At 46.1% G+C, this 14001-nt stretch overlaps 1 protein-coding gene across 1 annotated transcript; it reads right to left on the reverse strand.

Annotated features, from left to right (window-relative positions):
- Nucleotides 1–5908: 5908 nt before the first annotated feature.
- On the reverse strand, nt 5909–8156 carry PtA15_10A527 (uncharacterized protein; the record flags this gene model as incomplete). The annotated part of the gene is made up of 2 exons (XM_053160711.1): nt 5909–5917; nt 7734–8156. The coding sequence occupies 2 exons, from the start codon at nt 8154–8156 to the stop codon at nt 5909–5911; spliced, it is 432 nt and encodes a 143-aa protein (XP_053024658.1).
- Nucleotides 8157–14001: the final 5845 nt, after the last annotated feature.

Raw genomic sequence — 14001 nt, forward strand, 5'->3', positions numbered from 1 at the left:
GCCGTCATGAATCCTTCTTCGCCGACAATCTTATCCACGTTCTCCTTATGTAACAAGATCCAGTTGGCGAACTCTGTGTAGCCATACATATCCTTAAAGGTTATGTAGAAGTTACGATGATTGGTCGTCAACTTGCTGAAGGTTTGCGTCCATTCATTTGGATACTCGAAATCAATGTAATTTCCATCTTTTTCGTCACCTCTAGATCTTCTATTAGTGTAATAATGAAATGCATCACTTTGCCAGTTTTTGTCAAAAATGGTCAACGGAATCGGACCTCTGAATTTTCTGATGTTTTTGTCGAAGTACGGAGTAAAGCCTACATCAAAATGGTTAGGCAGGGACCCCTTGATGAACACTATGGTCGATTTATTCGCCGGCCTTTTAGCCACGTTAACAGCTGGGTTTATCGCGTCGCTTGAAGAGGATCTAAGGATGTCCGGCTTGTCCGGTGCCGACAGAGATGTCGCGTCACCCATCTTCCCATAGAGCCTTAAAAAGAAGTCCGTCAATTTCTTATCACCCCTTGCGAAGGCCTCTGATGCTCTGTCCCAGACCTCTTGACGATTGGTTTTGTGTTGAACAGATTTATCGGAGATTGAACCTGATGCGTTGACAGTCTTGGAAATTTCTAACAGCGTCCCAGTACTCCCATCAACCTCGGTTTCCTTAGGAGGCTCCGTAACGGTCACCGCTCCTGGTTGGACGATCAATGGCAAGTTCGATAAGATGGCTTTGTATCTGGACGCCGTGTCTTGATCTTGACCGTCTTTTAACGGGTTAGGGATTTCTAGATGCAATCGAGCAAATTACGATTCATCAAGCAAATTATGATCCAATATTATATCAACATCATATCATGAAGCAATTTACGATTGATTATGCATCGGATAGACCATCTCAGCAACTTTGAGAGCGGCTAACCTTTGAAGCTATCTTCACTGTCTGTGTCATGGGACAACGCAGTATCTTTCTCGGCGGTCTCTTTCCCGAGTGCTTCTCCTTAAATCACGTGACGAATGCGGTAGAATCAAAAACGGATGTAAGCGCTAACCATCTACTTAGGTTGCATGAATATTCACTAGGAGAACTAACGACTCAAGTTATCCTGTATTATGATGGACGGCTTGCGTCTCTCTTCATCGGTAGGTATCGCAGACATTTCAGATGCGCCAGTAATCGGTCCTGCTGTCGCGGCCTCAGGTGTCTTGTTGTTCTTCTTGTTTGTTTGCTTAACCATCTCTTCAACCATGTCCTCGGTAACTTACGAATTCGAATGTGATAGCTGAGAGGAATCAAAAGTAGTATGATTGTGAAAAAATTTTGAAAAGGAAACTGCCGGTGCAGAGCCGATGAGTTTCAGAGAGATGATGGAGAGAGCTTGGGAGGAGTCTTCGTGCGGGGACAGGCGAGTCTCAAGGAGCTTGATTATGAGGGTTGCTGTGACTGGCGCATGAGCCCGGTCTCAAACCTAATTGCTCATAATCAAGCCTCGACTCCCCCGGCCTGGCCTGGGCCCCCTCCTTCGCGTGCTTGGACCTAGGCGACCTCCCCCTGCAGGTCCGGTCTCTGTCCATGAAAACAAAGCTATGTCATGTCACTTGCCATCAAGTGACTACTTTTTAGCACTTTTTAACTTAGAAATAATATCATAATTTTCTTCAAATGAATATCAACTGCAGTGCAATGAGTCAGGTCCCAATCCATTACTGGAAAATTGGGCCTAGACTCTTTGAAGCAGTTCATACACAGGGCTTGGAGATTCAAACCTGGTATTTGCAACGGCGAAGCCGCCTTGGCCTCTAGTACTTATCATTAATCTGTGGTTGATAACAAAAATAGATAAAAAAAAGAATGTGACAAAAATATGCTAAACCATGTTAAACTAATTTCAAAAAGGCCTTCTATGCATGTAGCACTTCAAGTATGATGTGCAATATCTTCAGGAAGTTCAACCAACCAAATTAACAATGTGTGCAGCATGGTATCATGAGAGAGGTCAGGGGTCAATGTTTTTCCTTTTTTGAAAAAAAGTAGATTTGGAGACTTCTGATAACATCAATTGTTGAAGTAAAAAAAAAGAAAAAAAAATTGAGACCCCTCAGCAATGGTGGGTAGTTACGTTATGTTGTGTTATCCGCGCTATTTGTGTAACGTAACTACCTCCGTTATCCACCGCACCCCGTTACGTTATGAGTAACGGGCCTTTTAAGCGCCATATGGTTAGCGTAACGGGTCTTCTTCAGACGTCGTTACGCTGCGTTGTTGCTTGGATAACGCAATAACAAGCCCTTAAGGGCTGTTTTGGCGCTGAAATCTGTGCATTATCTGGCGCGCCACGGGCCCCAATAACATAACGAGCAGAAAAAAATGGTGCGAGCAGTGGCGAGATAACATAGCGCACCACTGTTACAAGTAACTGTAACGATAACGGCTTAAAACCGTTACGTTACCGTTACGTTACCGTTACGTTACCGTTACGTTACCGTTATTGGTAACGTAACTACCCACCGCTGCCCTCAGCCACCCTGGATCAATCCTAAAACTTGCAATGTTTTTTTTCATGAAGAATTGAATGCAGGTGTATGTAGAAATTTATGAATGTTATCAGGCAAAAAAAAAGATTCCTGTGGCTTGAAGCTAACACAGGGGGAAGGACAGAGATTACAGAAGATTATTAAGGAGACACGGAACACAGACAAAGGTATCAAGAGGAATAAAAAAATTTTTGATCAATATATGCTATATTGATCAATATACAACATCACAAATCCATCCATCTTGGAAGTGAATTGCCCTCTGATGTTACATTTTTTTTTCTTTTTTTTTAGTGTAATTTTGCCCTTAGCATTGCACACTATGAATCTTAAGTAGCTAACTACATATGAGTAAAAGAAGGCCAGATGTTAACATAAAAGGTAGTTAAAATCTTAGGGATACGCGGCAATCAACATTGTCTAACAGATCAGATAGAAAATAGAGAAAAAGAAAAGAAAGGAAAGGACCGGGCAATTCAATAATTTAATCCAGGAAATTGAAGCGTCCAGATTTCATGATAAATTCAAAGACCAGGCTATGGGCCTTTGGGATGTTTAAGAGCAGATGTGGTCTGTTTGAGTCAACCTTCAGTTTTTTTGATCTAGCCTTCTGTATGAGGATTTGTCGAAGGTGTCGGTATTTTGGGCAAAAATCAAAGAAATGAATTGTTGTTTCTCGGCCGTTGCAAAATTGGCAGGTAGGGTCGAGTCTTCTTTTGACCTTGAAGAGATAACTGTTGAGAGGCGAGTGACCCAATCGCAGTTGATTAATCAAAGCTGATTGGAGGATAGGGAGGTCAGAGATTTTCTTTCCCAGTTCCAATCGAGAAGGGGAAAAGAGCTGATTTTTGAGATGTCTGGTGAGCTTGGAAGCGCTAGCGTGTAATTGTCTGTCCAGGTTTTCATTTCTGTTCGTTGCCTCTTTAGCTAGCAGATCGGCTGCCTCGTTGCCACGAATACCCCCATGACCGGGGCACCAGACAAAATGAATGTTCAAATCAGCAGGGAGTATGCGCCAAATTCCGAAGATTTCATAGAAGAGATACTGCCCCGATTCAGCCAATCCACAGTTCCCCAACCTTTTTAAGACACCGATATTATCCGTTAGGATGAACACTTTTGATATCCTACGCTTCCCTATTGCTTGTTCGATCAATCTGAATGCAAGGAGCACACCGACGGTTTCACATTTGTGGTTTGAAATTAGGGTATTTCTGCCCAAAGCCATTGATAGAGCCGTGTCAAGCGCGGGGCATATGGCTGCACCAGCACCCCCCTTGACTGTGTCATAAGATCCGTCAGTATAAATGATAATAGAATCTGGAACATTAGAAAGAGAATCTACTAAGCTAATTGTGGCACTTATGGCTTCCTCCTTTGTCAAACCAGCGTTCTCAATGGGTGGCTTTGAAACGACTATTTCCCCCTCGTATTCGATGAAAATCTTTTCCGGATTCAGCTTTACAAGTTGATCTAGTTGGTCATGGGCAACAGGGATGTGATTCCCGATCCAAGCCTCCCAGCAGAGACCTTGCTTCACCAGAATGTCTTGGATACTGCAATCAAACCGTTGGCGTATCAGTTTTTGGGTGAAAAATCCTACGCTTACACCTTTGCATACTGCGGCAACATCCCCGACAGCAGTTCTAGTCCGATGCCACTGTGTGGGGGTAGACCGGAAGGTGCCTAACGTATAAATGGCAGCCAGATTATTGACTTTATCAGCTAAATTTTGCAACTTCGTAGTGTTATACTTGGTTGCCCAAACGGGGGCACCATACGATACCCTGGGAATAAGAACCGCATTCATCAATCGGACCCTATCCTTCTCTCTGAGGCCCCACCGCGAGTTACCCAGCGGCTTGAGTTGTGCTATTGTTGCTGAAGCCTTACGTTCTAGAAGTTTAAACATAGCCGTGTACGTCAGCTTGTTTTCAAGAAGGACCCCTAACCACTTAACCTCCTTGCAGGGCGGGAGGACTTGATTTCCAAAAGTAAAGGATTCAGGAGGATGGACTCTCCTGGTTAACCAGAGGAACTGGGCCTTCTTCTTGTCAAAAACCGCTCCAAACTTTGTCCCCCACTGCAGGGATCGGGTGCCCTGTTTGCTCAGTTTCCTCACGGTCTCCACCGGCGTTTTCGCAGCTGTTAGGTGAACCACATCGTCCACATATCCTATTGAGACTTCATCATCTTCCAGTTTAAAGGACTTGATCAGCAGTGAATTATTGTATAGAATATAGAGAATAACTGAGAGAGGTGACCCTTGGGGAAGGCCAATGTCAATGGCGAAGGGGGAGGATACATAATCATCCATCCTGATGGTCGTGCGACGGTTTGACAAGAAGGATTCGATGATCCCAACTAGATAAGCTGGGTATTTCAAATTTAACAAGTAGTGAATCAGTCTCCGAGGATGAACCGAGGGATAGGCAGATTTCACGTCCAGAAATAATCCCGCAACATATTTCTTCTCTTGCCATTTTCGCCGGACCCATGTGTCAAGCAGGACCAAAGCGTCTTCTGTCCCCAATCCTTTTCGGCCTCCTAAATGCCCATCCGCCAGGACACCGGTCTTCTCTGCCCATGTGGATAATCGTCGAGCTATGATGAGTTCAAAGAGTTTCCCCATGCCACTGAGCAGGGCAATGGGTCTATAAGCTTTGGGGTCAGTGTAATCGTCTTTTCCTGCCTTGGGGATGATGGCCGTAACAGCGCATTTCCAGGTGTTGGGGTAAGAACTATTTGCAAGCGCATTGTTGAAAGCATCTGAAAGAGTTGGGGCCAAGAACTTAGCTCCCAGTTTAATCATCTCGTTCGCAATTCCATCAACCCCAGGGGCCTTTTTTGGTGCGATCTTCTTGATTCCTTCTAGAACTTCGGCTTCATTTATTGTTGGGTAGCAAACAATTCGGCAAGCAGGCCTGCTGGGGACATCAGAAAGATCAATAGGGGCCTCAATGCACGATGTGCCATTGAACAGTAACTCAGCTTGCTCAAGTTTGTCGGTGGTGATTGTGCCATCTGGGCGTTTCAGGGGGAGAATCGTATGAGCTGAGGACTTTTTTGTAAATTTGAAGGCCTTGAACAGTGCTTTGTCTGAAGGATCATCCAGGAATCGCCACCATGCGTTCCTTTCGAGGATCCGGATAGTATCCCGAAAGTAGGTGTTCCACTGCCTGTAGCATTCAGAAGCTTCATCACTTTTGGTCAGGATCATCCATTGCCCGGCTCTATTTCTTTTCTCAATAATGGGGTCAAGGGTAGTTTTGCACCACCAAGACTTAGCTCTATCCGTTGTACAAGAAGTGAGTCGCTCAAAGCTTTTTTGAACTTCAATCACATCCTTTGTGATGGCCTTGACTTGCTCTTCAGTTGAGCTAAAGTTGGCAAAAGGACGTTTATCAGCTAGCTTCTGAAGTCTGTTACAAACAGTGTTGGGGTTAATGACTGCCCAGTTAAGTTTTGCGGGTCTCAATTCCTTCCGTGGGCACTGCAGATTGAGATGCAGGATGATGGCCTGATGATCAGAGCCATGATTTTCAACTGAGATCTCGGTTCGAAAAATCAGCTTGGAGGCCAGAAAGTTGGCCCAGGCCAGGTCAATGGTGTATCCCATTCCTTTAGTTGAGTGAAAAGTAGGGATATGCTTAGGAGATGACACGCGGAAGCCATGACTGCCACAAATCTCAAGGAGTTCGCGTGCCTGTTGGTTATTGTTTCGGATTCCCTGTGGGTTCCAATGTGGGTGGTGTAGATTGGCGTCCATACAGATGACAGTTGGGATTGCTCGAGAATTGTGGATTGAAAGCCAGCGTCGAAGAATCTCCAGCGCTGGAAAAGTTCTAGGGGTGTTATAAACATTGATCAGTCGAAGGGTTTTGCTTTGGGGGAGGGAAATGTCCAGGCCTAATAGAAATTGGCCACCATCACTTAGCTGTTTAATGTTACCGGATGGGATCCATTGTTTTACATAGATACATGTTCGGTGTCGATCATTCCAGGTGTTTGGTCGATGCTCAAAAGCTGTGAATACTTTCCAGTCCTGATGCTCAGGTGGGGAAAGGGTCGAAGAGTTAATCCACGGTTCTTGCAAGATCAGGAAAGTAAAATCAGAAGATTGATGTAAGACACTTAGCGTGATTTCTCGGGAGACATGACAATTCAATTGTAGTATCTTCATTTGGTTGGCTTGGTTCTGAATGACATCAGAAAAGGTCTTCATTGCACTGGTAATAGGTCTATCAACAAAATGTGAGTTAATATCGGGGGGAGGGGGGAGGAAGGAAGGGGGAAAATGGGAAGAAGAGGAAGAAGAGGAATGTGATACAGGGGTTACTTGAGGTTGTATTATCATTGGAAGTTGGTGTGTTTCTTCTCGAGCCACACTTTCTTGAAGAAGCAAGTGACATTAAAAGGTGTATGATCGACTGTTTCAATTCCTTCAATTTTCATCTTAAGGCCTTCTTTGCAGAGGACGCATGATTTAATACCTCCTAACCCTTCAGGGCAATCCTTTGTCACATGCTCGTCACCACATTTGCCGCACTTGGCCTTCTCCCTGCACCACTGTCCAAAGTGCCCCATTTTCAGGCACTTGAAACATTGGGGGGGTCGGGGTTTGAATCTTGCTGTTCGATGATAATTGTAGTTGAGGAATAGACCAGTTTTCTCAACTCGGGCAGCTAGTTGCTTGTTCTTGAAGGCAAGAATGATCGACCCTGCTTGCTTGGGGGTTGCTGAGTTATCCGCTAGCCACTTGACCCGGACAAGATCACCTTCTGGGAAGTTGTTTTCGCTCGAAAGTTGTTTGATCGCTGATACGGCAAGAGGGTTGAAGGTTTTTGGAATGCCGTGCGCAATAATAGAGAAGGGGCTCGGCGTAGCTTCTAGATCGGGGTGGACTTCTTTCGACCAGTTGTGTTTGTTTTCCATCAGCCACTTTTGGTGAGCCTTATTTTTCGAGAAGAAACAAACGTCGCCCGACTTCAAGACTTGGGCTGCTCGGATCGAGATTCGTTCGCCTTCAACTTGTGCATCAAGCTTCTGTAAGACCTCATTTGCACGTTGGACTAGGAACCCTCGCGCGAGGTTCTGGACTTCAGATTTGTCGGGGGCTGAGTGGATAATGGCCTTCCCAGGCTTGAGTGACTTGAGGATTGTCTTCTGGGGGGGAGCGATCGTCGGAGGTCTGACAGCAGGCGCCGGTCCAGTGGCACGCGCGTACGATTGCTTTGTAGGTTGATTCTGGGGGGCCGTTGTTGACACGCGACTGCCTTCAAGCGCCTGTAAACGACCTTCGAAAGTTTCAACCATCTTCGACATCTGATCCATACGTTTGTCCATTTCTCTGAGACGCTTCGCTTCCGCGTCCATCATCATTCGGATTGCTCCGAGCGAGGCCGGATCAATAATTAACGCTCCTTCAGACGAGTGGTTTTGGGGGTTGCCGATGTAGTTGGTCAGGAACGCGAGGAACACCGAGGAGGGTGGCGCGACGTTCGGCCTGTCAGGCAGACGCGTCGAGGGCGCGTCGTCCAGCTCTGCAATATCGTTCATGGTCGCGTCACACGCGACGTTGGGTCGGTTGGGGGGGTCGGGTGGAGGAGGAGCGGCCATAGGGCCAGGGGGAGGGGGATTAAGTTGGATTCTGGGTGTGTAGGGGTGAGTTGGGTTATTCGAGGGTGTTGGGTAAAAAGGTGGTGACTCTTTGGTTGCGGACAGAATCCTGATGTTACATTGTGATGGTCAATATTATATTGCGGGGGTCCAATTTGAAAAGAACCCATGGTGATGTTACATTGCCGGACATCCCACCGATGCAACCCTGGGGCGATGTGGTGTCAACTAGGGTAAACCCAATGCAAAGGCCCCCGGACTCAACATCAGCCCAAACCGACCTGGCATCGGCCATCAACGACGGAATGGTCGACTCAAAATTGTGTTGCACCAATGCAACCACGGCTTTGGTCAACACAAAGCCGGCTTTGCTCTATGCAATCTTGGTCTGCGTCGATGCAATCTTGGCCATCGTCAATGCAATATTGGTCGGAGCACCCAATGCAATCAGTATGTACATGCACAAGCTCTCTCCAAGGTTTCAGCAACATCATGGCCCTTCCACAGAAGTTGAATCCAGCTCTTGCCGGAGCAAAATTCACTCTCCTGTGAAATTGAACCATTTAAACTGGCGTACATTGAGCGCAACTTTCAACCTCCAATCTTATTTTGACATGTTTGCAAGCTGGGAGAAGACAAAGCCACAACTGCTTACGGTGCAAAACTCCCTGTGCCAACTGATGTTGACAGGTTAGTGGCGGGTACTCGACCCATCGTCTCAACCCCACTATCCACACATCTACTTCCGATCCATCGTCTCGACCGCTCTATACACACTGCTTCCGAATTTGAACTCGGCCAAACCACCTTCTTCAGTACTCTCTTCTCCCCCCCTATTCTATCTCATTGGTCTACATAAGTCCATGACAACCAGAAACACAAACAACAAGCCTCTATTACCAATCACTGATCCCAAAGAAATCCTCCAAGCGGCCTGCCGCCGAGCCCAACTTGACGCTGCACTGGCCGCGACGAACCCGATCTCGGTTCCCCTCCCTCGTTCACCGGTACTGCCACACAATACTAACCTACCAACGGTAGCCCCATTCACAAACCCAGAACTGCCCGGTACTTATTCTCAACCGACCCTGTTTGACGAGCCCAATGCTATGCAACAACCTTCAGGAAGCCCGGGCGCGCAAAACCTACTTGCCCCCCCAGTTCCACCAAACAAGGAGGTAGAAGGCGAGCTGAGTATCACGGACTGTTTCAAAACCTTGTTAACGATCCAGAAGAACAAGGACTTACAATTCCAAGCCGCCCAACTCCAAGCCGAGCAAGCACAGACTTGAGTGGACGAACAACGTCGCCATGATGCAGAACAACTTGCCGCGGTTGAAGAACAACAAATGCTTGACAATGAGAGGTTCACCAAGCAACGCCGCCTGGATGCTGAAAGGATTGCTGCCATCGGTGAGCAGCGTAGACTGGACAACACTAGATTCAAGGAACAACACCGCATCAATACCAAAAAACTCGCACTTCTGGAGGAGATCGCCAAGAACAGTGTCACCAGACAGGAGCCAAACCCAATCTCTGTCACCCGAGCGGACGGTTGCATCAATCTCACCCGGTTCCGAACCTCTGACGGCCCGTTCCAGGTTTTGGAGCCCTTCCTCACTTGGATGCAAGGGGTGAAGATTTTCTTTTCAACCCGCAACGTCACCCATTTGGATGACAAGATGTTGATCCTTGGTGCGCTGATTACCGAGACCAATCTATTATTGTATTATGGCAATGTATCAGCTTCGTACAAAGGGAAAACCTGGGACGAATTCAGGGGTTGTCTCTTCAAATTCTGCCTACCCAAAGACTGGCGCACAGAGCTCCGACAGACCATCAAGCACCTTGAGATGTCAGACTCTGAATCGTTCATGGAGTACAGCGGACAAGCCCGCACTCTCCAGAGCCTAGTAAATTTTGACAAAGACTTGTTCTCTGACTTTGATCTCGCTGAGTTTGTCATGTTTGGATTACCACACGCACTCAAGACAAAGGTCAAAGACTTCCAATTACTCGCCGCCAAGAATTTCAACTATAGCAAATTCAAAAGCCGCACCAACAGTTTGTACACCACCCTCCCACAACCAAGATCTACCGCCACTCAAGCACCATCCACGTTCTCCTCCAACCCCATGGAGCAATTGGACCCTGAAGCGTACCTGTGGAAGCTGCTCTCTTATCTTGATTTGGTCGGTAAGTGCCATTTCTGCAAGAAGCACTGCGGGAACTTAGCCGGCGCCTGCCCGGGTCCCCAAGAACAACGCATCTTCATTCCGCCCTCCTTCGTGGTCCCGCCGGGACCGGCAAACTGTTTCGCCCCCCAAGCTTGGAAGAAAGCCCAGGGACCGTTGGCTTCATCCGCTGGCAAGGCAACGGGACGACCAGCAGGGGTAGCCACAGCGAGTGTAGAGGCCCCAGCTTTTGATGAAGCTGGCATATCCGCCGTCGCTGTGATTGAAGGTCACATGGAGGCCAAAGCACTTAACTATGCGGATGATCCGTTAACCTTTATTGAATGAGACAGGGAAGATTCGGAACCCTCACACACCAAAGACACCCCGTTCAACGCCAAAACTCTTTCACTGGCCAACGTTCAAATGACCAACGCCTCACAATCGGGATATCAAGAGGACCTCCTTGATTTCTTAGATAACCCCACTGCAGCGGGTGTAGACGATAAGTATGTCTCAGCCCGCCACACGCTGTAAGACTCAAAAGGTGTCATGAGACCCTTTTGCTGAATGGTAAAAGGTATGGCTGAGGTGCTGGCTCTGCCTTTCTGTATATTGGAAAACAAGACCACCAAGGTAAGCTTGGCAATTTATTTTGTGATAGGATATGTTCAAAGATGAGATATATAAGAGGATTGTTGTCAATGTCTGAGGTTGATCGAGTTTTGATGTATGAGATAGGCAACGGTGACTTGATGTCTTGAGTGGGGCTTGAACCTAGGTCCTTGGGCTGGGGGTATATAAGTTCAAAAAGTGGGAGGTGATGAGGGTGAGAGGGAGGTAAGCTCAACCAGGAGTGGAACCGGAGACTGGTTACTGGTGAAAGGTGTGTGAACTGAGTGGTGATATAAATTTCAAATATAGTGTGAAAGGTATGTGAACTGAGTGGTGATATGAACTGATAACTGTGATATGGATAGAGGATAATATGAGTGGTGATAAGTGAGTAGGGAATATAGACCGCTGGATGGCATGAGGATCTGAGGGGGAATGTCCCCTGATGGGATGGGGAGAAAACAACTGGCAGGCAGAGGCCTCCTTATATAGACAATGATGAGGGAATTTAGCTCCAGGGGAGCAGCTTTGAGGGAATTTGGCTGGTGAGAAAGTACAACTGAGGGAATTTAGCTAGACTATCTACAATGTGTCCCTTTGATATGCAAACAGGATCATATATATTCATACAAGGATTTTCCAAGACCAAAGATATGCAATTGTGAAACAAACATATGCAAAGAGAAAATAGGAGGTGAGGACTGATAAAAGGAAGGAAGAAAAGTAATTCATGTGCTGTATGCGCACATTTATGCCAAGTATAATAGCCGAGAGTTGAGTCTGTGTGTGAACCCACTCGGACTGGTGCGTGAAAGGGGTGATTTGCGTATCTTCTGATCTGGTAGAGATATGAGGTTGGTTTCAGTGGGTGCCTAGGGGTTATTTTGGTCCTAGATTCCATTTCTGATGCACATTTGGCCGTATCTTGAGGTGTTTTGTGAGTACACATAAAAGTTTGAATTTTTCTCCTACAAACACAGAAATAATGACCACAACACTCTGATCAAGAGGGAGAGATCAGGCGCACAGGGACACTGTAGATGGACAGAAGTTCTAACTTCTATACCACACAATCCACCTTGATAGTCTTCCTCATCCACATAAGGTGTGCTTTGGCACACTGCTATTATGGACTGTGCTTCCAGTGGTGTCTTGTCATCTGTCTAGGAGTTTACAAGTTGGTTGTGTGTGAAATAGCCCCAAAACTTGACTGATAGTCCTGAAGCAATCAGAGCCGTTCAAGCAATTTGACCAACTGTACTTTGGTGTAAGTGTTCCGCCACACCATTCTGCCCCCCCCCCGTTGGTCCGGAAACGCTTCAGTTTCTTTCTTGTGAGAATTTCCATGTGTTTGATGTACCTCTTGAAATTAAGGCAAACCTCACTCTTGGCTTTGGGCAAGAATACCTCAGAATATTAGCTCGCCAAATGATGCAAGACAGCAAGGTACTTGAATCCGTTGAAGCCCTCCACAAAGGGTCCTAGGAAATCCAAAACAATCATATCTATTGGAAAGAGCGCTGGCTCATTGGTGAGACAATTACCTCAAACATATTTGCTTTTGCTGACCAAACAATCTTCACAAATTAAATCCTTATTGGTTAACTTATCTGGCAAACCCAGTATTTCCCCAAAGCACACATCTTTAAATAGTGGTGTGGTAGGAAAGAGCGGTGCTCCGGTACAAAAGAGTCCGGTCCGCAACTCTCCCTACAAGATTATCCCAAGAGTTGAGTGGTTCTTTCAAAATATGGTTTTGCTCTGCAAGTTTCCGTTGTGTATCCTTGGTGCAAAGAGTAAATGAAGCAAATAATAGTAATAGCAATAATCACCCGCAAAACAACCCCAAAGATATATAACAAGCCCTTGTCCTCTGAGTTTAATTCCCAACCCATCCATCAGATCTTGTGTCAAGCTTATCTTAAAATTACAGCTCTTGAGTTCATGAGATAGGCTATGAATAACGAGAATCATATTTTATAACATGTCTGGTTGCCAGCAAAAGTGGTATTCTATAGGGTACTTGCTGTGGTTTGGTATTTATTATCTGGCCGATAGCTGTAAGAGTCTCGTCATCAACATAGTAAGGAAAATGCTTATCACTATCAATATAAAATATGATGGATCTCTGCCATACACAAGATAGATTCTTGGGTTCTGTTGATTGAGTTCAAAAGCCGGGGGTTTTTCTCCTGAGACCGATCGTCGACAAACCGGGCAACGTTTCTGTGTATTCATGGTACGCATTTCGTGCTCGAAACAAGGTACGTGGAATTCATGGCCACATCTACTCCATCGTATTGTTTCTTCGCCTGGTACCCATTCTCCCCAACAGGTTGGACAGGATTTCTGTCTTCTCCTCCTTATTGCATGATCTGATATATTAATACGAATTTCCTTGTCGAGTCCCGGATAAGCTGGGCTCTTGGTCAACGTTTCTCGGCTTCTTTCTGCATTCTATGAATAATGCCACATGGTTCAGTCACAACTAATCTTTGATAAGGATGAATCAACGCATCCGACTTACCCCATGATTCAGATTGGACGTCCCAGCTAAACCCGTAACTTGTCCTTGTCGCTCATGATCAGGAATTGATATAGTCGGTTCCAAGCGTTGTGAGCTAGACAAATCTTGGGGTCCTTCCCGATCACCAACCGGACCCAACCGATCAAAAGAATCCATCGCGAAGCATCTTCCAACAAAGATCTATTGAAAGGTAAAATATCGGACATTGTCTCAGTTTCGATAAAACAAAGGAAAAGTGATGAACGGACTCATATACCAGGTGAAGAATTATCCGGGCCGCCATAAGTGATATTGAATCACGGCTTGAACAGCGCCAAATGGTTTGGGTTGAATGGTCGGATTAAAAGCCAGGGGATTTGTCAAAGAGCCCAAGCGTGGTTGGGAATATTTGGTCTTCGATTCCAAGGGCACAGAATATGGGTACATAGATTAGGATTGTCTTGGAGCGGGAGGAACATTTTGGTGAACTGACGGGATAACTTATCAACCCACATGGAGACGAAACCAATTTTTTGACACATTCCACTTC

This window comes from Puccinia triticina, chromosome 10A, assembly GCF_026914185.1.
Source record: "Puccinia triticina chromosome 10A, complete sequence".
NCBI classification, from domain to species: domain Eukaryota; kingdom Fungi; phylum Basidiomycota; class Pucciniomycetes; order Pucciniales; family Pucciniaceae; genus Puccinia; species Puccinia triticina.